This window comes from Miniopterus natalensis, chromosome X, assembly GCF_054644295.1.
Source record: "Miniopterus natalensis isolate mMinNat1 chromosome X, mMinNat1.hap1, whole genome shotgun sequence".
Classification (NCBI taxonomy): domain Eukaryota; kingdom Metazoa; phylum Chordata; class Mammalia; order Chiroptera; family Miniopteridae; genus Miniopterus; species Miniopterus natalensis.
In genome coordinates, this window is record NC_142103.1 from 16,927,272 (window position 1) to 16,949,827 (window position 22,556).

The window sequence follows — 22,556 nt, forward strand, 5'->3', positions numbered from 1 at the left end:
GAAGGGGCAAAAGACCAAAAGACTGGTCAGCTGGGTCTGTGACTGTCCTGTGCATGTTTTAAAAATTGTTCCCTCTCTTGCCATCCTGGAATGACTCCCATACTCACTAACAGAGTTATGCCAATGCATTTGCACAGAAAGTCCTAACACAAACCTTTCTATAGGTTAATTTATTTTTATTAGCCTTGGAAGCACTTTGCTTTCACAAACATTATCACATAAAGGAAACATTAGTATGATCTTTTAAAATAGGAAAATGGAAACAGGAAATAAAGTTGCCCAGAGGTGAATTAACATGAATCTGATTTTATTCATTTCAAGATCAAAATATCCCATACTAAACTCTGCTTTAGAGCAGCTTTTCTTTGAACGGTGGTGGAAGAGATTTGTTCTCAGTAGGATGCTCATATTTCATGGTCACACATTTAATGGCTGTGGATCTCCAAAAGTCCCTTCTTTTCTGCCCCTGAAGCCCTCAGTGCCCCAAGAGGACCATCTTAATTTGAGAATTTAGTCATGTGGTGGGTCCTATCTTGGCTATATCCTATTATTGCAACAAGGGACACTCATTTTAGTGATGTGACTAAAAATTTTTTCATAGTCAGAGCATACGGTCAGCCTCAGTTTTAAAATTGTTGTTCAGATTAATGATGTGCCAAAACACATGAATGTTTATTCATGAACTTTTAACTGAAGAGCCAGGGAATAGTTCTACTTGGTCAAGACTTTCTAGGATTCTGTACTGGCCAGGAATTTGGCAATTGACTAGGTTAATTTGACACAAATACATCTTGGCTGCCCCGCTGACTAGAAAAATATGTTAATAAAATTTTATATATCTTAAATGCTTTCAAAATGACTAACTTTAAGGTTCAAAAGCCTGGAGAAAAAGAAAGGTGGCAAAGAACTACTCTGAAAGACAATATTGAGTTGTGCGGATGGTTCTATTTTTTCCACTGTTTTTAAATAAGTGTTTCATTCAAAAGTCCTTGGTAGTGCTCTGACAGCAAATATTTATGAAAGTGAGAAAAAGTGAGAGATTGAATGATGGCTACTTTGCTTACAACTCAAGTGCTTTTGAAATTTTAAAATTATATTTCTGATATAAAAAAACCCAGAGATGTAGCAGGAATCTCTCTAGTATCTTCTGAAATGAAAGAAGGTATTGGAGTGACTTTGGGTGCAGGCCCTGCAGAATGTATTGAATTTGCACTACAGGTTAAAACAACCATTTTAGGCATGTGAGAACATCTTAAGACTGTTTCTTTTTCTCTCTTCTCTTATTCTACTGTTATTGCAGTCAGCTTTGCTACTAGCTATAGAGGCAAGGAAGACGAGTTAGACAAATGACTTCAAGAAAGCAGCCATGTTCTCTGAGAATCTGTTAGAAATGTCCTGGCATGGGGAGCATGTTGAGTGAAATGCTTTGGTAAAGCAGTGTACACAAGATACTACCGGAATGCATTCTGTAAACATTATTGAATAACTATAATTTTTTAAGGTTAGAGGAGCTCTCATTTGCCTCTGCACTGGTATTAAAGAATAAGTGATTTCAGTAGTGTTGCTTTTTTTAAAATGTATTTTTAATCATTGACAGTATTACGGATGTCCCCCATTTTCCTTCCTTTGCCCCCTTCACCCAGTCACCACCTACCCCAGGCTTTCACCACACTATTATCTCTGTCCATGGGCTATGCATATAAGTTCTTTGGTTAATCTCTTCCCTCCTACACCCCACTCCCCTCTGAGAACTGTCAATCTGTTCCATGCATCTATGCCTCTGGACCTATTTTTTTCGTCAGTTTATTTTGTTCATTAGATTCCACATATAAGTGAGATCATGTGGTATTTGTCTTTCTCTGACTGCCTTATTTAGCTTAGCATGATAATCTCTAGGTCCATCCAAGCTGTCTCAACGGGTAAGAGATCCTTTTTTATACAGCCACATAGTATTCCATTGTGTAAAAATGTACCACAGCTTTTTTTATCCACTCATCTACTGACGGGCACTTGTTTCCAGATATTAGCTATTGTAAATAATGCTGCTATAAACATAGGTAAAGGTGCATATATTCTTTCTGATGGGTGTTTTGGGATTCTTAGGATATGTTCCCAGAAGTGGGATCACTGGGTCAAATGGCAGTTCCATTTTTAATTTTTTGAGGAAACTCTATACTGTTTTCCATAGTGGCTGCACCAGTCTGTGTTCCCACCAACTGCACTAGGATTCCCTTTTCTCCACATCTTTGCCAGCACTTGTTTGTTGATTTGTTGATGGTAGCCATTCTTACAGGTGTGACGTGATACTTCATTGTGATTTTAAGTTGCATCTCTCTGATGATTAGTGAGGTTGAACATTTTTTCTTGTCTCTTGACCATCTGTATGTCCTCTTTGGAGTAGTGTTGTTTTTAATCAGGCAAGAAGAAAAGTGTGTGTATGTGGGGGAGAGGGGTTGGGGAGGTCATGGTGGAACATAATAGAACATGGGAATAGTTAAAAATCTTTTATTAAATTTTAACTTTTTGATAATATATGGAGGCCATAACTATGGCATTTGGCATCCTTTGCCATCAGGGCTTGGTTTATACTAGACTCTTACACCTTTGTTGAATAAAGTAATCAATGCATATGACTGATTGGTGAAAATGATGAGAAAATTTTTAATGAATTCTACCATTCTTGTCAACTGAAGCACAGACATATTAAAAGGGAATTTAGAGGGCACACTAGATTGTTTTAAACCAGAGGTGGGGAACATCCGGCCCACAGGCCGTATACGGCCCGAGAAATCATTTGGTCTGGCCCTGCCAAGGCAATTCCAGGCGGGACTCAAAATTCAATAAATCTAGGCACTTTTTTCAAAGCCAATTTTTAAGTTGAAAATTTTGTAAGGCCTGTGAATGATGTTATAAATATCCAAATCGCCCTTGGCAGAAAAAAGGTTCCCCACCCTTGTTCTAAACGAAAGAATCAGTTTTTGATATACATATACCTCTTTTGATATACATATATCTAATTTAAACATATCTAATTTAAAATAGATTATTTAAAAATATGTTCATTTAAAAATGTTTTATTGATTTGAGAGAGAGGGGAACGGGGGAGAGAGAGAGAGGAGAGAAACATCAATTTGTTATTTCACCTATTTATGCATTCATTGGTTGATTCTTTTAGGGGCCTCGACCAGAGATTAAATCCACAACCTTGATGTTTCGGGATGGCACTCTAACCAGCTGAGCTACCTAGCTGGGATGTTTATTTTGTTTAAGTGAAGTTAAAAACAGGGCTTGTGTAGGGAGAAGAGCACAGACCTTTTAGACATATTTTCAAGAGCAAAGTAGAGCACTAAACAACTTGAACTAGATTCAAGGATTGGCATGCTAAAACTTGGAGTTGAGAAAGTATTCTGATTTAGTAGAAAGCATATGTTAAAGTTGAATATTGGATATAAGTGAGTATTTTCCAGAAACATCTGTCTGTTTTTACTATAAGATAAATTAGCTATGACTTAAACATTTTGCAGCCAGATCAGTGGTTGCTGGGGGCAGGGAAAGGATAAAAAAGGGGCACAAGGAAAACTTTTTGGAGTGATGGCCATTTTCACTATCTCGACTGTGGTGATGGTATCATAAGTGTGTATACATATGTCAAAATTCATCAAAATGTACACTTTTATGGGCAAGTTTATATTAGTAGTTGTGAATTGCTTCCTTTAAATTGTTTGTTATTATGTGAGTTAACTCTTTTCAATGGAAAAATTTAATACAAAATTAACACATTTATTGTAAACATTCAAAAATTTAAGCAGCAAGAAGTGTTCAAGGTAAAATGAGAAAGTCCATTCCTCTCCTTTACCCCCATTCCATTTCCCAAGGGAAATATTGTTGACAATTTGATGTACATCTTTCCAGACTTTGTATGTAGAGAGGGGTGTGTATGTGTGTGTGTGTGTGTATGTGTGTGTGTGTGCGCACTCGCGTGCACACATACATGCCCATGCATGTGGTGGAGGGGTTCAAAAAGTAATTTTCCTCCCACCTTCTAAGTTCTAGTTGGGCTAATAATAAAATTAACATGAGACAGATTAACAGGAGAAAATGTCCAAATTTTATTACAGATTTACATGTGAGGTTGTCATAAGTTATGAGACCAGAAGACACATCGGGCAGTTGAGGTTTATATGCCATTTTAGACAAAGGAAAAGGGGGGCAGGAGTCTGGGATTTCAAAGGGAAAACAGGTAATTTAAGGTAGAGCAGAAAGAGCAAACATGTGGTAAAAAAATTCTGGCTGGGCCACTGAGAAACAATGGGACACAGAGGAGAGTCTAACAAACAGGCTTTGCTAGATTTCTTGCTGCCACACTTAGTTTATGTTATGATGCTAAGGTGATAGCTCCCTTCCTTTAAGCAGGATTTTCTATCTAAATTCCTTTAGGCAGGTAAAGGGAGAAAGGTCAAATGTTCTTTCTGAGTCTTTTGTTTAATAACTCACTTAAAATCAATATCCCAAGGGGCACATTTTGGGCTGGCAAAACTTTGGTCCCCCTCATGTATTTATAGTGCTTATATTTAATATATTACTTTTACAAAAGCAAGATCATATTACACATTATGATTATGCAACTTGCTTTTTATTTTTCCCTCTAAAAAGTGTCATAGGCACCCTTCCTTGTCAGTAAGCACAGGTCTACCCTTTCCTCTCTCCCTCCTTCCCTTTCTTCCTTCTTTTCTTCTTCGTTTTCCTCCTCCTCCTTCCTTTCCCACTCTGTCTTCTTCATTTTTTGTTGGTTTTGGAACTAAGGTCTTAAGGAAAAAGCATCACAATGGGAATTATCATTACTGTGCACCTATATGCTAGGCACTGTCTAATTAATTTTTAGTGACCTAGCGGAAGTTGCTGTAGTATTGAAGCCATGGCATATGTAAAAAGCCTACTTCTTGGTACATACTAGGTCCTCAGTTATTTTTAAAATAAGATTAGAGCTGGCTGGCGTGGCTCAGTGGTTGAACATTGAGCTATGAACCTGGAGGTCATGGTTCGATTCCTGGTCAGGGCACATGCCCCGTGGGAGTCATGTGGGAGGCAGCCGATCGGTGACCTTCTCTCATCATTGGTGTTCCTATATTTCTCTCCCTCTCCCTTACTGAACTCTCTGAAATCAATAAAAACATATAAAAAATTTAACAAAATTAGAAAAGTAATTCTTTATTCTGGGAGAGTATTTTAAGATAGAATATTCATAAATATTTAATTTTAAGATCTAAATAATGGAGGGTGGGGGTGTCCTGATCACCTTTGGCTGCTGCTGCCTCTAGGAGCCCAGATCCTGCCCCAAGAGTGCAGAAAATGGGGCTCCCCCACATAAGGAACCCCTGGGGCATCAGCCAGAGATCCATGGGAGCTTGCAACCACTGACAGGCAACAAGCAGGATCCCTCCTTACTGTCCAAGGCACCTTTGTACCTGGCCCTGGAGCTTTGAGGGTTTGTGGTACCAGTTAGGACTTTTTCTCACACCTGGTAAAACAGGGCCTTCCAAGTTGGACAGTCAGCCACAGAAATGGAAAAACTAAGGGGGATCAGAGGTACAGGTACAGTCCTGACTTGTTAAAAGAAAAAAAAAGGGGGGGGGGAAGCCCTTGAACAACTGGGGAAGATATGAGAAGAACAAATATTTAATTTGTTACTGTTGCGAATCAGGAATTTGAGTTGAGGATTCTGTTTTTTCATTTCTTAAAACAATTGAGTCCTCTTGGGAGTGTCAGAAAATAACTTCAATGTTTCCTAATCGAGGTGTAGAGTCCTCTCACTGGAGAAATAACTGTGAAAAGATAAACTACAGAGCAGAGGTCATGGACTGGCCAGCCAATGAGGCTTGCAGAAATGTTTATTCACATTTTGAAGTGCTTTTAAATTGTCTTAATTAATTGTCTTTAACCTCTGAAAACCAAATTCACATAAAGACCCAGATTTCTGGCCTCTCTGGAATAATGGGAGTATCAGGCCACATAAGCCCTCTTTCCCTCATTGCAGCTGGAGCTGAGGAGCAGCACCCGTTTAGATGGAACATGTCCCTCAGTTTCTGCTCAATATTCTTTGCTCACTGAGACCATCTTGCTGTTCATGTGGTCATTGAGTTGTGACCTCTGCTGTAGAATTTACTGCTTATTTTTGCTTTGGTGTGAGATGGAAGTGATAGCCATTTTTTAAATGTCAAAAATATAGTCTTAGCTGGTTTGCTCAGTGGTTAGAGCGTCGGCTCGAGGACTGAAGGATCCCGGGTTCGATTTTGGCCAAGGGCATGTATCTCGGTTGCAGGCTCAATCCCTGGCCCCAGTGGTCAGGGTGCAACCAATTGAGGTGTCTCTCTCACATCGATGTTTCTTTCTCTCTCTTCCTCTCTCTCTCTTCTCCTTCCACTCTTTCTGAAAAGCAATGGAAAAAATATCTTCAGGTGAAGATTGGGGAAAAAAAATACAGTAGTACATCAACCCCCCCAAAATGTATTTGACTCATTTCTCTACATATTTGACAAGAACCTTTATTATACACTTCAGGAAAGCAGAGAGAGAGCTGGCTAAAATACAGAAATTTGTTTTATTGTATAGAAGTCACTCTCGTAAAGGATATCAGGTATATCTTTAATCTCAAAAAGTTGATGATTTTTAGTAGTCTTTGTGATTTTGATCTTAAGTAAAATAAGAAATGGAAGTTTTAAATAAAATCATTTTATATTGAGCATAATTTTAAATGAGTGACTTAAAAACACATCTATTAAAAGTTTGATTAAGTCAGCAAAAGGTTTTATTAAAACTACTTTGAAAAAAATGCATAATTTAATTTCTGATCTTCATTCCTATGTATACATAGTTTTTACAAAAATGACACTGCAATAAGCAGCTTTGAACATGTTCCTTTCTTATTTTAAATTATTTCCCTAAGATAAGTTTCTACAGCAGGTTACTGGATCAAAGGGAATAAGAGCATTTTTATGATTCTTGGTTTGTTTTGCTAAATTATTCTAGAAAAAGATGTAACTGATTTACAATATCTCTAGTAAGATATGAGGGCACCTATTTTTTTCTTCCCCAAACTCTCCCAGAATGGGTTTTTATAATTAACAGTTTTCACACAAATAAAAATTAATTAAATTTTATATGTTTGTATAATCAGGTAGCTATTGTTGTATAACAAACTATTCCAAACTCAGTGGTTTAAGCAACAACCTCTATTAGTTCTCACAAGTGTGTAGGTTGGCAGAACTGTTCTGCTGATCTGTGAGGGCTCCACCTGATCTTGGCTGGGCTTGCTCATGTGCCACTGGTGAGTTGGTAGGTTGGCTGGGGGCTGGCTGGTCTATGACAGCCACCTGTCACAGTGGGCTCTCAACCTCCAACAGGCTAGCTCAGGTTTGTCCTCATGGCATGGTAGGGCTCCAGGAGAGTAAGGGCTACTTGACACATAAGCCTAGGTCTGATACTCGCTCACTTCTGCTACATTCTATTGGCAAAAAAACTCAAACCACCCCAGACCAAAATAAAACAAAAACAACCAGCTCACATTCAAGGGCAGGGAAAAAATAGGCTATTTCTTGATAGCCATAATTCAAAGTTAATTACAAAGGCTGTAGATACAGGGATGGGTGGAAAATCAGGATCATTTTTGCAACCGTTATACCAGAACATTCAAATGAATGTTGATGAATGTTGACCTTCAAGTTGTCATCTTTCAATGTTCTGTACCCATTCCAACAGTGTACCCACTTATTAAAAAATATAGTTAGAGCCCTTCTTGGAATCTCCTTCTAAGGAGGGGGGTTATAAGCCAATTAAATTCATTCTTTTAGTCATCCATTTTATTCAATGTTCTTGCTTCTAGATAATTTTTGATGATTTCTAAATATCAAATCCATGATAAAAGAATTTTGAGCCCTGGCCCGTGGTGCTCAGTGGTTAGAGCATTGGCCCATGCACAGAAGAGTCGTGGGTTTGATTCCCGTTCAAGGGCACGTCGTACCTGGGTTGCAGGTTTGGTCCCCGGTCCAGGTGCATACGGGAGGCAACCAATCGATGTGTCTCTCTCACATCAATGTTTCTCTCTCTCTCTTTCTCCCCACCCCTCCCTACCTTCCACTCTCTAAAAATCAATGGAAAAAAAATATCCTCAGATGTGGATTAACAAAAAAACCAAAAAAACAAAAGAAGAAGAAGAAGAGGAGGAGGAGGAGGAGGAGGAGGAAGACTTTTGATCCTGACCTCCATCAAGGTTATTTTTTAAAAATGTAACTTGGACTTTGAAAGCAATTCAAGAGAAGCATTCTAAAATGTTTAAAACAAAGGCAGTATCACTGGAAAAAATGGAGAGCATGACAAACCTGATTACTTTGAAGTGGTTCACTATTTTGGGTGTACTTTTACTGGATTATTTTTTAAAACATTGCTTTAAAGTAGGTCATATAAATACCTATTGACTATAGATAAATGTTGGGGTTTAGTGTATAATTGAATTTCAAATGAATTTTTCTCCTAAAGGAGCTTAGTGTTGACTCTCATGCTGCAAATTGCACCAAACTTACTGAATTTTTTTCTCCATTTTGCTGTTTTTGGAGGAGAACATGTTTATGCTCATATCTCTCAGTTTAGTGTCACTATCATAAGGATTTCTAGAACCTACTATTTTAGATACTGCTTTTGGTGGCCTTTTAAAAAACCAGTTTGTGCAAACTTTGTCTCCTGAGTTGACTTGGATTGTCCTTCAAGGACAGTTATTAAAGGAATATGTACCTATAATGTTAACCAAGATTTAGTACTAAATTTTGTATGGGAATTTTCATCATCTGCCTATATATGTTTGGGCCTAAATGTCCTCAAAGTTGACATTAATGAGAAAATCAGGTGATGTAGATTCTGAATACATTTACTTTTAGAAAAAAAGCTTTTTAATTGGGAAATGCTACTTCAAATTAGCAAATAGAAGTAGAAATCCCTAATTCTCAGTATTAGTGATATTCACTTTGAGACAGCTTAAAAGAGTTTGTTAATATGAAATGCCTGCCAGCAGTCATATTTTGGGGGTTTTCTAGTCCCAAAGTAGAGGACGAATTCACTTTGTCACTTATTAGAAGAAGTTTTCTCTTCTTCACTTGAACTTAGAGTTCAATTTAGTTAAAGTCAATAGACTGGAGGAATAACAATTGATATGTGCATGTAAGACGTAGAAACCAACATTAGAACGATTAGCTGGATGCCTGCTCATGAATGTGCTACGTGTATTTTACCCTTGCCATTTCTATGCCACCTCAAGCAGGTTTTTACGGGACTTTACATTTGAGATCAATTATACAACAGATTGGAGCTTTGGAATCTTAGGGTCTCAATATATGGGCAACTTGTTTAATTTTCCTGAATTCATCTGAATTTCCCCATCAGTAAAAAGGGTATGAAAATACCTACTCACAGATTGCTTCATGAATCAAATGAGATAAAAGAGTATGAACAATAGCTGTAGCTTATGTTTACTGAGAACTTCCTGCATGCGAAGCACTATTCTAAAGATTTCACATGTATTCTCCCATTTCATCGTCCTTGAGATCCTATTATTTCTATTTTATTGTTAAGGAAACAGACAGTATATGGAAACTTTTTGAAACCTCTATAGCACATTAAACAAATGTAAGCTATTGTCTTAAGTCTCCCAATACTGTACTTTCTCCTCTCAGTTTGACCTAAGTCCAGCAAATGCTAGCACCATTCAAAGTCCAAATTTGTGTTTTGCTCTGTTTGAAAATGTTTCCTTTCACCATCCAAGGTTGCCTAAGGAAACAATGACAGTGACGGTGGTGTATGATAACTCTGAGGTAACAGAGCTCTCTGCAACTCAGCACCTTTACCTCAAGCCCATAGCAAAATTGATGATCAATGTATTGCTCCCAGAGAGTATAGAACCTATGAGGCCTTTCTCCAACTGGGAAGTTCTTAACCAGCTGAAGAGCCTGATTTGCCCTGATCACTTCACCACAGTTTGACTCTCCAAGAGTACGAAGGACTTCATCCAGTTCGAGGGGGAGGCTGAAACGCAAAGTTTGGTTCAGATCCTAAAGGCAAAATTACATGGGAAGATCATCAAACTAAATGGGTTGAAAACAGACTTAAAAGTAATTACTGCAGATGCTCAGGGAGAGTGGGAGCACTTCCCCAAGGAACAGGAGGCCTCATCTAGTCACCGGGCTCATGAGTTGGACCACAATCAGAGCCTGGATTCCATACATTTCGAAGGCTTGCCCTGCAAGTGGTTTGCACCTAAAGGTTCCAGTGGGGAGAAGACATGTGAAGAGACCCTTTGGGTGGTCTTTGAAAGTTTTGGGAAGATCAAGAATGTGGATATCCCTATGCTTGACCCCTACAGAGAGGTAATGACTGATGAAAGCTCTGGGGGTTTTAGCTTCGGCTTGCAGACATTTGAGGCCTTTATACAGTACCAGGAGTCAACTGAGTTCAGAAAAGCCATGGAGTCCCTTCGAGGGATGAAGCTGATGCTTAAAGGGGATGATGGGAAAGCTCTGGCATGTAAAATTAAGGTAAGAAGTAGCCAGAGTTTCTTTTATTTCCCACTGTTCAGGTGGTCCTAAGTAAAAGCTGGAAGGAGGTATCTAGAATAAATTTCTTTAGAGCCCAATGGGCTCTGATCAATAGCTCATGTAAAGATTTGTGTTGTCATTAATAAATGGATGTCTAGGAAGAAAAAGAATCCTGATTTGAACATTTTTTTTTGCTATCAGGCATGCTGCCAGCTGGGGTTTTAAAGTGATTTTTATAATCTGGGGCTCTGCCCTAACTTCTTGAAGGCATTTAAGGATCTTTCACGGCTCTTTTGGAAGTATCTCATGTGCTTATTCTACTTAACAATCTGCTGAGAGAGAGGAATACATGCTGTTTGAAATCACAAGGAGGACAGTCTACTCTCTATTATTGGGATCATGACTTATGTTTTCAAGATGTCTGTCAGATAAATTGCTAAAACCTGATCCCAACAAACCTGGATTCTTTCCTTTCTAACTGAACTCAGCCTGTCTGTCCGGTCATGTCACCTCATTGATGTCTGACTGCTTAGTCATCTCCTTCTTGAAATCTTTTTTTAAAATTTATCTTTATTGTTGAAAGTATTACAAATGTTCCCCTTTTTCTCCCCATTGATCCCCTCCTCTCCACACTCACCCCCCCCAAGCCTTCTCCATACTATTGTCTGTGTTCATGGGTTATGCATATATACATATAAGATCCTTGATTAATCTCTCCCCACCCATCCACCCACTCCCGCCTTACAGCCGAGGAAACGATGTTGGTAAACCCTCCTTTTTCTCTAAATTAATCTTTAGCATGAATTTGGACTTTTAGCTTAAGTAGCTTCCTATGTATGAATGTGTGTATGTATGTGTGTTATGTGTGAAGATACTTACGTTAAAATGTACATTTTAAAATTATGAGCTATTCAGTCAGACAAAATATATAGCAAGTACTATAATGACCACCCATATACCACTGCCCAGCTGCCCAGCTTGTGCCTGTCAGAGTCTGCCTGTAATGGCATTGTGATATCTCCTGTGACAGCTAGTGAGCTCCTCAAGGTTCTGCCAAAGAAAATTCTGGAGCCCACAGGACTGCTTGGAAAGTTCAACAGAAGCAGTAGAACAGTTTAGGTACTGGGATATAGAGAGAACATTTCTAATTCATTTGGTTTTGAATTGCTCATGCCAAAATTAGGTTTATTTCTGTGGCCTGAGACACACTGACCAACTTGTATAATGAAACTTTGAAATATTTGGGGGCAGGTTATGTTTGATACAACCAAATACATCAGCGAAGGAGCTGTAAGGAGGAGAAATCAAGAAAGGCTAAAATTACAAGAGCTGGAGGAAGAAAGAGAAAAAAAAGAAGAGAGAAGAGAAAGAGGCTGAAAGGTAAGGAGACCAACTTTAATTAACAAAGAGAGTTTTTTACTTTTGGTTTATGAATTTAACTCTTTGACTGAATGGCTAGACTTGATAGATTTCATTGAGGTGAGGAGTGGGGAGGAATTGGTTCAGAATGGAGAACTCCATGGAAGCCTGCAGTCTTTCAGCTGTGCCTTACAAAGCCAAAATGATAAAAACAGTTGAAAAGAAGAGACTTTAAAAGAAAATATCCTTGTTAGGGAGAACAAGTAACGAGAAATAATGGGGCTAGCCTGATTAAGCTACAGTGATTTTTTAAAAAACGACCAGGAACTTTCATAGTGAAAATTCTAGCCTACCAAATTTTCAAAAAGGTGCCAATTTACCTAAAATTTACCAACTTTTACCTAGCTTGCCAATCTAAAGTGTTGTGTGGGTTGTTTTTTTATTCTGTTGTGTGTTTTTTTTTAAAAAAACAACAACACAACAACAGAAAAAAAGAAGAAAAAACCTCTTTTTAGGTCTAGAAAAGGCTTTCTTCCATAAGATGGTCAATATTCAAACTAACCCATAGGCAAGAAGGCATGGATTGATTTGTTGGACTATATTTCTTGTTGGCTTAAGTTCTTTCTGTGAACCTTTATTTCTTTGAGCTTATCATTATTTCCCAGTTCAGGAGCTTGAGACTAGAAAGTGCTATTGGATTGTCAAAGGTTTTCCAAGAAGGTACAATAGGCCAGAATTTCTGGGCTCTGAAAACCAGTTTTACCTCCTAACCTTTCTTCTTACATGTTTATTCTTTCAGTGTTTCATGTAAATTACAGCCATTCGAGAAGGGAGGTAAGGAGATAACCAGTATCTTTCCTTGTGCCTCTCACTTTTTTGGCTGTTGAGGTGATAGGAGTAATTTGAGGCCACATCTGTGAAACTTGTCCAGAAGTTGTAACTATTCCCCCCAAATTTCTAGACTGAACATGCAGTTTAGATAATCCTCAAGTTTTTGACTAGATCCTCACTCAGATAATTGTCTTTTTTTGGGGGGAGGGGGGCTTTCCCCATGTTTCCATAAGGGCCTAATCAAAACAGTTTATATTTTCAGAAAACAGCAGTATAAAAAGGGCCCATATTCTCCTAAGCCATTATGTTTTTTATGTTAGTGTACTGTGTTGTAATATGTACGAAGAACCAGCTCTCACCCTTAAGGTTTTCTGAGTGCTTTGACTTATTTTTATTTGCCTATGTGAAACCAGTTCATGGAACGTTTTGATCTTAAGAAAAACAAAATCATCACTGTGAAAGCTGGTTCAGTAGTCTCTGCTTGTGGTTTGAGAAAGTGGAGGCTAGAGGCCCCTCTTTTGAATTCTGTAGTCTTTTTTTCAGTATTCTCTGTGTAAAGTCTCCTGTACATGCTTCTAATTGATCAACTCAATTATGCATCTTTCCCCTTTGATGGATGTGGCACAGTGTCTTTTATCTTCAGTTGTCTCTATCAGGCCCTGGGGTTAGCAGTGAGAAATTCATGGAAACCTAAATGATCTGTTGTTTGTCCATGTTGCCCCCCCCCCCCTCCCCACCCTCAGTGGGGAAGGAGTGGGGAAGAGAGCAAATGCCAAATAAATACCTTCTGAATGGTTGACCTTTAATCATTGTTGTCTAGAAAAAGAAAGGAGGAGGAGAGGAAAGCCCAGGAAAAGAGGAAGAAGGCCAGGGTCAGGAGGTGAGCCCTGAAGGAAAGGGACAGACACCAGCAAAGGAAGCAGGACAGAGCCAAAGCTGAGGTGCCTCAGGAGCCCAGCTCTTCGGAGGAGTGGGAGGAGCGGAAGTTCCTACTGGCTCAGAGGCGAGTGGAGGCCAGTTGGTTGCTACTGGTGCTCCTGAAGAAAACTGCTGTAAGGCTCTTTCCCATTTGTTCCTTGTTTAGTTTTGGTAGGTACTGACCTTTCTGAGATACAGCCCTTCCAGTTAAGCAGTCACCTATTTAACACCTATTCCATGGAAGACCCATTGTATTCATTGCGGTTTATTTTCAATAGGCTGATCTCTAATAACCCCAATTGTGGGTTTACAAAAGGTATACCTAAATTCTCTCAAGGAGTTGTGTCTTACCCTTGCCATCTGTCACACACACTTTGTGTTGCTAAAGTTCAGGATGGTTTTACCCAGGGCAGTATAGCTAGTGTATCTACTTTTCTAGGTTCCTAATGGATGTAATAGAAAATGCCAGGGGGAAGAAATGGATGGTGTGGGTGTTAGTTTTGTAGTCGTCCATTAACTTTACTTGTCTGTTTATCTGCAACAGGTTTGAATGAGAAGGGAGAGCCTTGAACAGATAGCTTTATATAGCAAGCTTATGTTAAAGTATTTGCTAAGGAATTTCTCACATTGCAGAGCAATTGTTTTGTTTGTCAAGTTTCAATTTTGGAAGTTCTTTTTTCCTCCACTTACTGACCTCTTAAAGATAACCAGACTCAGTAGATGTCTCAGAGTAAAGGCCAGAAAACGCTCCCAAACTGTTAGTTTAAAAATCCATATTCAGTGGGGTTTTTTTAATACTGTATAAAGAGTAAGTGGCATTAGTAGGTAGAGTTGATTTAATGTATATTTGTAATCTCAATCTTCTTATTATTGTGACCAATCAGGATCAGAAAAATAGTGCATTTCCATTTACAGTAAGGCTAGCTGGATCTTTTTTAGTTTACCTTAATGACCACGGAGGGTGACTACTTTTGAAGAAATTCTCTTTAACTGTGATTGATTACTAATTCTTGGCCCCATTATTACCTTATATTGATTACACAGTGCCCACATTCTAATCCCAGGTAATGAGTAAGCACTGGGCCGTGATATGCACCAGGTGCCAGTGGAAGTAAGGTGCAAACTCTCCCAGCAGGGTGGGACTGTTTTGGGCAGCACCTTTCACCTGCCCTGCGGTTGTGCAGAGCAGATGGCATCACAGATAGAACCATTGTCATGGCCATATTTTCTACTTGCGGGTTGCTTCTGACTGAGGGCGGGCAGAGATACCCTCGCTTGCAATCCATAGGAAGAAGCCGGAATGAAAAACAGAAAGACAGGTTATCTTTTAAGCCAGTTGACTCTCTTGCAGACACACTTCACCCACCAGTCTTTTCTTGTTCTAGGATTTTCTGGGAGGGCTGTAGGCATTTCTTATTCCTCTTCATATCCCCAGGTTGTGAACAGATAAAAAAAAAAAGGGTCATGTGCTTTGAAGGTATATAAATTGTGGTGCCTTGTAACACAAGGATGGGCACAGACATAGTAAAAGCAGCTCATGTTAGGCTGAGACATTTCATTTTATACCTCCTGTTTCCTAGTGTAATATTGTTCCTATTTGGGATCTCTCTTAGGTGGTATTAGAAACCTGATACAACAATGTCAGAAATCCCAATTTTCTTTGAAATTTTTAATCTGTTTAGTTTTTTATGTCATATTTTTCACCTTTTTCTTTGAAGGAATACACACAGTTTAAACCACAAGAAGTAGAAGTCACCGGCTCTGAAGCTAATCACGGTCTGGAGAACACACTGGAAACCCTGAAGAAAAGTTAAATACTCAGGATCTTCAAAATCAGGAGGAAATGCCAAGATATCAGGTTGCCAGTTTAGATAGTAAACGAAAACAAAATATGAAGGAAAGAACTAGGGCTCAGTTACATGAATCTTCTCCCTACCATTGTAGTAAAAAAGGAAGCTATTCAGTTAGAAAAGGGGGAACTGGAAAATTATTAACCAATGGATACAATGGCATTTTTGACTCTGACCAGAATTCCTTGGAAATTGTATTAATTCGAGGTCAGCCTCCTGAGAAGGAAAACCACCTCAGTTCTAATAAGTCCTATCCTTCCAGATTATCTGAGAGAGACCATGGCAAGAGAAACTATGAAATATGTGACCTTATTGACTTTCTATTAAACCATTATTATCACATTCCAAAACATCCTTCTCTCTGCCTAGAGCCAAGTCACCCAACAAGTACATGTCAGTGGCAGAGGTCTGTCCATGCTAAGGGAAATGGATTTCAAATCAATTTGAGAAAGTGCAAATATGAGGCAACCAGGTTGAGCCAAATGCAAAACCTGCAAAGAAGAGAACAGGTTCAAGAAGATGCTTACTGGGCAAAGAGTCATACTCGGGATCCTGTGCAAAAACCACAAAATAGAGCCAGTGGAGCTGATGATCAGCTGACCCCAATTGATGGAAAGGACTGTCTGTTGGAAAAGACCCATGCTTACCAGGTCAAAGATTCCAAATCCAGAAGTCAAAGCCAATTTTCCTCATATAAAAGGTCAGTAGAGTTGGAGTTGAAAGATTTTTTTGAGGATATTAGTAGTGATTCTGAATGCTTCAGTGAAACCCTTACTGTAAACAAAGAAGAGAAAGAGAAATCTGTGACCACATATGAAAGTGCACCAGAAAGAAGATCTCTTAGTGCTGACAGAGTCATCACTTACAATCAAGAAATTAGATCAAGTCAGCCGACCTTATATTCAAAGTGGAAACATTTTGGGGAGGAGAAACACTCTAACTACCAGCTTAGGAAACCAGGCAACAGGCCCAAGTATGAACAGAGATGTTCATGGCCTGAGGGTGAAAACAATTCCATGAGAGCTGAGAATAGCAACAGCATAAAGGAGAAAAGGCTAGCCCCCAAATACTTGTTTGATCAGGGCAACTACTATAAGTCCAGTTCCAGTGACCTATTAGACAATATCACAAGAAAGAGGAGGAGGTTTAGTAATAATACATTTTACCAGAAAGTGAACTACAGGCCCTTTCATGTTCCAGCAACATCATTAAAATGTCCTAATACTTTCTACTGGAGGTGTTTTCCCCAAAGAAGACAGACTTGGTGGAAGTCAGAACATAACCAGGATGCAAAAAGGTTCAGAAGATACGAGAATTCTACAGATTTCAGGCTGACTTCTGGTAATTATCACATTAGACCTAACAGTCAGGAGCAAACTGACTACAGAAGCTATTTAGGAAACAACACTAGTTCTTTATATTTTTAAATGTTTTGAAGGTCTCTTAGATCAGGAACACCCTTATTCACGATAAACAATTTGCAAGAAGAATATTTGAAACAAAATATAGTTATGTAGTTAGCAACAACAAGAGCAAGAGAGCAACATTTAAAAGCTTGTGCAAGGTCAAATGCAAAACCTTGTTTCTCTTGCCAAACTATAAAACATAGGTCAAAATCACTGCAGGTGTGTTGGCAGGCTTTGGCAATACAAAACATCCAGTTTCTGAATGGTAAAACAATGCGCTTGCAAAACTTCCTGATCTAAGAGCAGACATTTCTATAGTTCAACTACAACTTTAATTTGGTGCCAGTGAAAGAGCAAATTAACATGGGGAGGTATTGAGATAGTCTCCTTGGCCCTTTAGCTATCATAAGGTCATCATTTAGTATCATTTATCTTCAAAGAGGACAATGGCAGATAAGGATCTTTTCATATGTTCTTTGATTTGGTCAGAACACCTTGTACAGCAAAGTTTCCTCACTTTCACCTAGAAACAACTATAGATAAAAGAAATGAGACAACAGCTAGAACATAAGACTTCTTCATGACATTAGAGAGTTTCATGAGCACCCATCAGAAGGAAATTAATCTTATTATATGTTCATAGTACTCAAAGAGTTTTCCTTTTAGAAACAAAGTGCTGGAAGAAGAATCTAAAAGGGACTCAGATTGTCCTTTGAGTCTTAAAGGGACAGTGGACCATTAGCAGAGTTGTTTTTGAAGAATGCCATGTTATTCAAGCCTAGAAAAGCAACAGGATTTAAATGATACAACCAGTGAGACTTGCAAAAGGAAATATTGAAAGATCCTTGGGCACCAATAATGACACTTGGGAAAAGAAGACATGACGGTATTCCATTTCAGGTTATGTAATCCTTTCACTCAGGGTTAGGTGACAATTTTGTAAAAAGTTACGGACTATCCCCAAAATGACTTTTTAAAAACAATAAGTGCCCCCTCAATCCTCAATAATGCCATGGAGTTAGGAAGAGTCAAGGGCAATGCCCATAGTTTTGTAGCTGGGGAAAGCTGTATGTGTGGAGAATTTGTAGACTCTTAACATATGCAATTTATCTTTACCTACTGGTTTTGGACTTCTTGAATGTTTTTAAATTGAGATATTTTAAAGATTCGTAAAGACTTACATCTTAATGCAGTGAATGTTTAGAAAGCTTGACTGATTCATTCTGCCTTATATTGGATTTAGAACCTCAGGGGCAATAAATGACCTTTTATTCCCAACAAAACTATACCTGACTTGGCAACTAAAAACATCAATGGGATCAGACTACCAGCAGCATGGAACAGTGATTTTAATCTACAGAAGTATTGGCAGGCAACATTTTCATATCACATGATTCATTTCCAATAGTTCTAACTTGATAGAACAATACCAGCTGGTAAAGCCAAAGTAGGATGCCATTCAGTGTGGTTGCCCAGAATGACAAGGCATGTGTGCTCAGAATCAGCCCCTTGAGCAGCCTGATATCTGAAAGAGCTAGAAAATCCTCTAATATATCTAAAGTGAGAGCCATTTATTGTTTCATTGATGTTTTCTAATTACATTTAATAAAGGTATGCTAGTACATGCAAAAGTTCAGAAATGAATGTAGCAAAGCAGACTGTTTACTATTAAGATAATAATCAACAAATTATTTGTTGGCTCTCTTCAATTCCACTTTTAAGCCAGTGACTCTACCATCAAAACTAGGTTTGGCTTGTCAAATCTGAAAAATTGCTCATGGGGCAAATGCCTTTTCTCTTCTGAAGACTGGCAAAGTACTGTTGTCCAAGCAGCTGTTTAAACTATTAACAGCTTGTATTTTTTCAGATAACTTTCTGCAACTAGGTATTATTCTCCTCCAATGAGACCCTGCCTCCTTATTTTTTCATGCTTCATGCCATCGAAACAAGGTTATGGGTTTATAATGGAAAGCAGCTATGTTGAAAAAAACCACCTCAATTTCTTGTTATTTGATCTTTTTTTGGTAGAGATTTCAGTCATAGAAACACTTTGATGCTCATAAGGACATAAAATAATAATTAAAAAATGCCTAAAATGGCATGTACATTTTTTGTTGTTGTATAATAGAACTGGTGCTAAGTCACATTTGTGTAATATTTTTTTGCCTTGTTTTGTTTGGTAACTAAGTACCATCCTGGGACCTAGAAGAAAGTAAAAATACTGGTTTTATGTTTACTGTTGGAACAGCCTTGAATTTTTATGTCTTGTAACACATTCTAGGTTCAAATAAACCTTTTTTGTGTAGCACTTAAATTTGGAAGAGAATAATTGTACTTTTCAACTGAATGGCTTAGTAAGGGATGAAACAGAACTGAAAATATTGTTATTATTTGTTATTAATTAACATTGTTATTCTTTGCTGTGCTGTTATTTAACTGGGACAAAAATATTTTCTCATATCTTTTTTTCTGTGTCCTGTTAAGGACCTGAACTTTAAAACTGTCGTTTTAAATAGGTGATCTCGTGTTTTTCTTTGTATGTGCTGTTGATAGTGCTTTAAGAAAGCTCAAAATTCGTCAAGGTGCTTTCGTCAATTTGTTTGAATAGCTCAGGTAGAAAGCCATGCAAACTGGTAATTTCGAAAATTAGAACCAAATAAATGTATTTGTATTTATTGCAAGACTGTTTAAATGTTAACTTTTAAACAAACGCTGATAATTCCACAATGGGGGTCAAGTTTCTATCTATAGTGTGTTGCCTTGCATTAATGTTGTTGATCCTTTTTCTCATTTGTGCTGTTAGAGAAATAATACATATTCAGTTTTCAGATAGATTAAAAATAAAGTTGTTACAGTGAATAGAGTCTTGGCTCATTTATCATATTATTGGCTGGAATGTTGGACATCTACAATAATATTTTCTTTTTTTAATGTTTTTATTGATTTTAGAGAGGGGAGAAGGGAGAGCGAGAAACATCCATTGGCTGCCTCCTGCACGTCCCCTACTGGGGTTCAAGCCCGAAACCTGGGCATGTGCCCCAACCAGGAATCGAACTGGTGACCTTCTTGTGCACGGGATTATGCTCAACCAACTGAGCTACCCCGGCCAGGGCACTAAGATAACATTTTTTATGAAAACATACATCCCTAGTTTCAATATTGTTTCTATGCAACTTTTCCCTTTATGATGCTAGTTTATGGAAATTGACTCTCAGAAATCATGAAACCAGTTTTATTTTCATTTTGGATAAATTGAAATTATGATATTGGGACTCATGACTATTCTTTTTTTTTAAATTTATCTTTAGTGTTGAGAGTATTACAGGTATCCCATTTCCCACCCCCAATTGATCCCCTCCACTTCCCTCCCACCCCCTTCCCAGGCCTTCACCCCGTTATTAACTATGTCCATGGATTATGCATATAACTTATTTGGTTAATCTCTTCCCCTCCTCCACCCCCTTCCCTCTTTCCTCTGAAATATGATTGTCTGTTGCATGCATCAATGTCTCTGGATTTATTTAGTTCTTCAGATTCTTTTGTTCATTAGCTTCTTGTTAAAGAAGACCCTTCAACATTTCCTGTAGTGCTGGTCTGGTGGTGATGAACTCCTTTAGCTTTTCCTTGTCTGAGAAGCTCTTTATCTGACCTTCAATTCTAAATGATAGCTTTGCTGGGTAGAGCAATCTTGGTTGTAGTTCCATGTTTTTCATCACTTTGAATATTTCTTGCTACTCCCTTCTGGCCTGCAAAGTTTCTGTTGAGAAATCAGCTGACAGTCATATGAGTGCCCCCTTGTAGGTAACTAACTGCTTTTCTCTTGCTTTTAAGATTCTCTCTTTGTCTTTAACCTTTGGCATTTTAATTATGATGTGTCTTGCTGTGGGACTCTTTGGGTTCCTCTTCTTTGGGACTCTCTGTGCTTCTTGGACTTGTAAGTCGATTTTTTCCCCAGGTAGGGGAAGTTTTCTGTAATTATTTTTTCAAATAGGTTTTCAATTCCTTGGTCTCTTTCTTCCCCTTCTGGTACCCCAATAATATGAATGTTGGGCCCCTTGAAGTTGTCCCAGAGGCTCCTTATACTATCTTCATATTTCTGGATTCTTTTTTCTTTTTGCTCTTCTGATTGGGTGTTTTTTGTTTCCTTATGTTCCAAATTGCTGATTTGATTCTCAGTGTCCTTTACTCTACTGTTGATTCCGTGTAAATTATTCTTTATTTCAGTTCGTGTAGCCTTCATTTCAAATTGGTACTTTATTATGTTATCGATTTTCTCAGTTATTTCCCTAACAGTCTGCTTAAACATCCTTATAACCATTATTCTGAACTCTGTATCTGTTAGCTTGCTTGGATCTATTTCATTTAGTTCCTCTTCTAGAGATTTCTTCTGTTCTTTCCTTTGTGACATGTTTCTTTGCCTCCACATTTTGGCTGCTTCCAGGTGTTTGTTTCTATGTATTAGTAGAGCTGCTATGTCTTCTGGAATTTGTAGAGTGGCTTTGTGTAGTAGGTGTCCTGTAGGGTCCAGTGGCTCAGCCTCCCCGGTCACCTGAGCTGGGCCTTCTAGGTGCACCCCTGTGTGGGCTGTGTGCACTCTCCTGTTGTAGTTGAGCCTTGGTTGCTGTTGGCATCCCTGGGAGGAACTCCCCCTCAGGCCAATCAGCTGTGAGGACCAGCTTCAACTACAGCCAAAGAGCTGCTGTGCTGGAGACACCCTTATGGATCAGGATTTACTTCAGTGGGGCTTTGGTGTTCACCAAGTGCTCCCCTTGAGTGTCACTCGTGGATGTCGTAGGGCTGTAATCCAGCGTGGTCGAGTCTGAGCACCAGGTGCACTGTCTCTGGGGCCTCCCAGGAGGTGCAAAGTCAGCCTGTGCCAGTGCCTTGCTCAGGGCCACCCAGCATGAGCTACACAGCAAACCGCAGTTGGCTGCTACTTGTGCTGGGCTTGGTGTTGTCCAGGAGAGGCCAAGCTATGAGCCAATGCAGCTGCCACTAGTGCCAGGCCTGGGGCCACTTATCAAGTTGTATGGGGCTGTTGCTTGTTTGAGAGATTTTAAGAAAGTCCTAAGCATGAGGCTGGAGAGGCCACTTGCACAGAAAAGCCCCTGGAAATGGCCTGGATGAGCTGCAGGTGGGGAGGGGTGGGGCCTCCAGGAATCACGGGGCTGGGCCAAAGGTGTGTCAGTTGCTGGCGATTCAAATATGGCGCCTGCCTGCCGGCTGTGTGCGGGAAGGACTCGCCAAAGGAGCAATGGCCTCCGCCAGCCCTTCTGCTTGGGAGGAAGCTGCCTCTCCACCTCTCGCCTGGATTTCAGGCAGGTTAGTTCCTCCCCAAGTGTCCCAGGTCCTTTCAAGCTGCTGCCCAGCGCTGGGCTCATAGGGAGCGGGTCCGAGTGAGTCCGTGTGCGGGCCCTTTAAGAGGAGAGCCTGGGGCTCCCACAGCCTCCGAGACCCTCAGGGACAGTCCCCGCTGGTTTCACATCCCGAAGTTGTGGGGATGTCTCTTCCTGGCCTGGAGCCCTGGGCTGAAGGCCTGATGGGGGGCTGGGACCCCTCCCTCCTCCGGGAAACCTCCACTGCCGAGATTCCCTCCTGGGTTTCAACCGCGGCAC

At 39.3% G+C, this 22,556-nt stretch overlaps 1 protein-coding gene across 1 annotated transcript; it reads left to right on the forward strand.

Annotated features, from left to right (window-relative positions):
* The first annotated feature begins 9,701 nt into the window (after positions 1–9,701).
* Positions 9,702–16,977, forward strand: LOC107529322 (A-kinase anchor protein 17B-like). The gene is given in 6 exon segments (XM_087829351.1): positions 9,702–10,577; positions 11,829–11,920; positions 11,922–11,957; positions 13,588–13,819; positions 15,416–15,491; positions 15,494–16,977. Coding segments are annotated over 6 exon segments (2,658 nt in total). The 5' UTR covers positions 9,702–9,824; the 3' UTR covers positions 16,963–16,977.
* Positions 16,978–22,556: the final 5,579 nt, after the last annotated feature.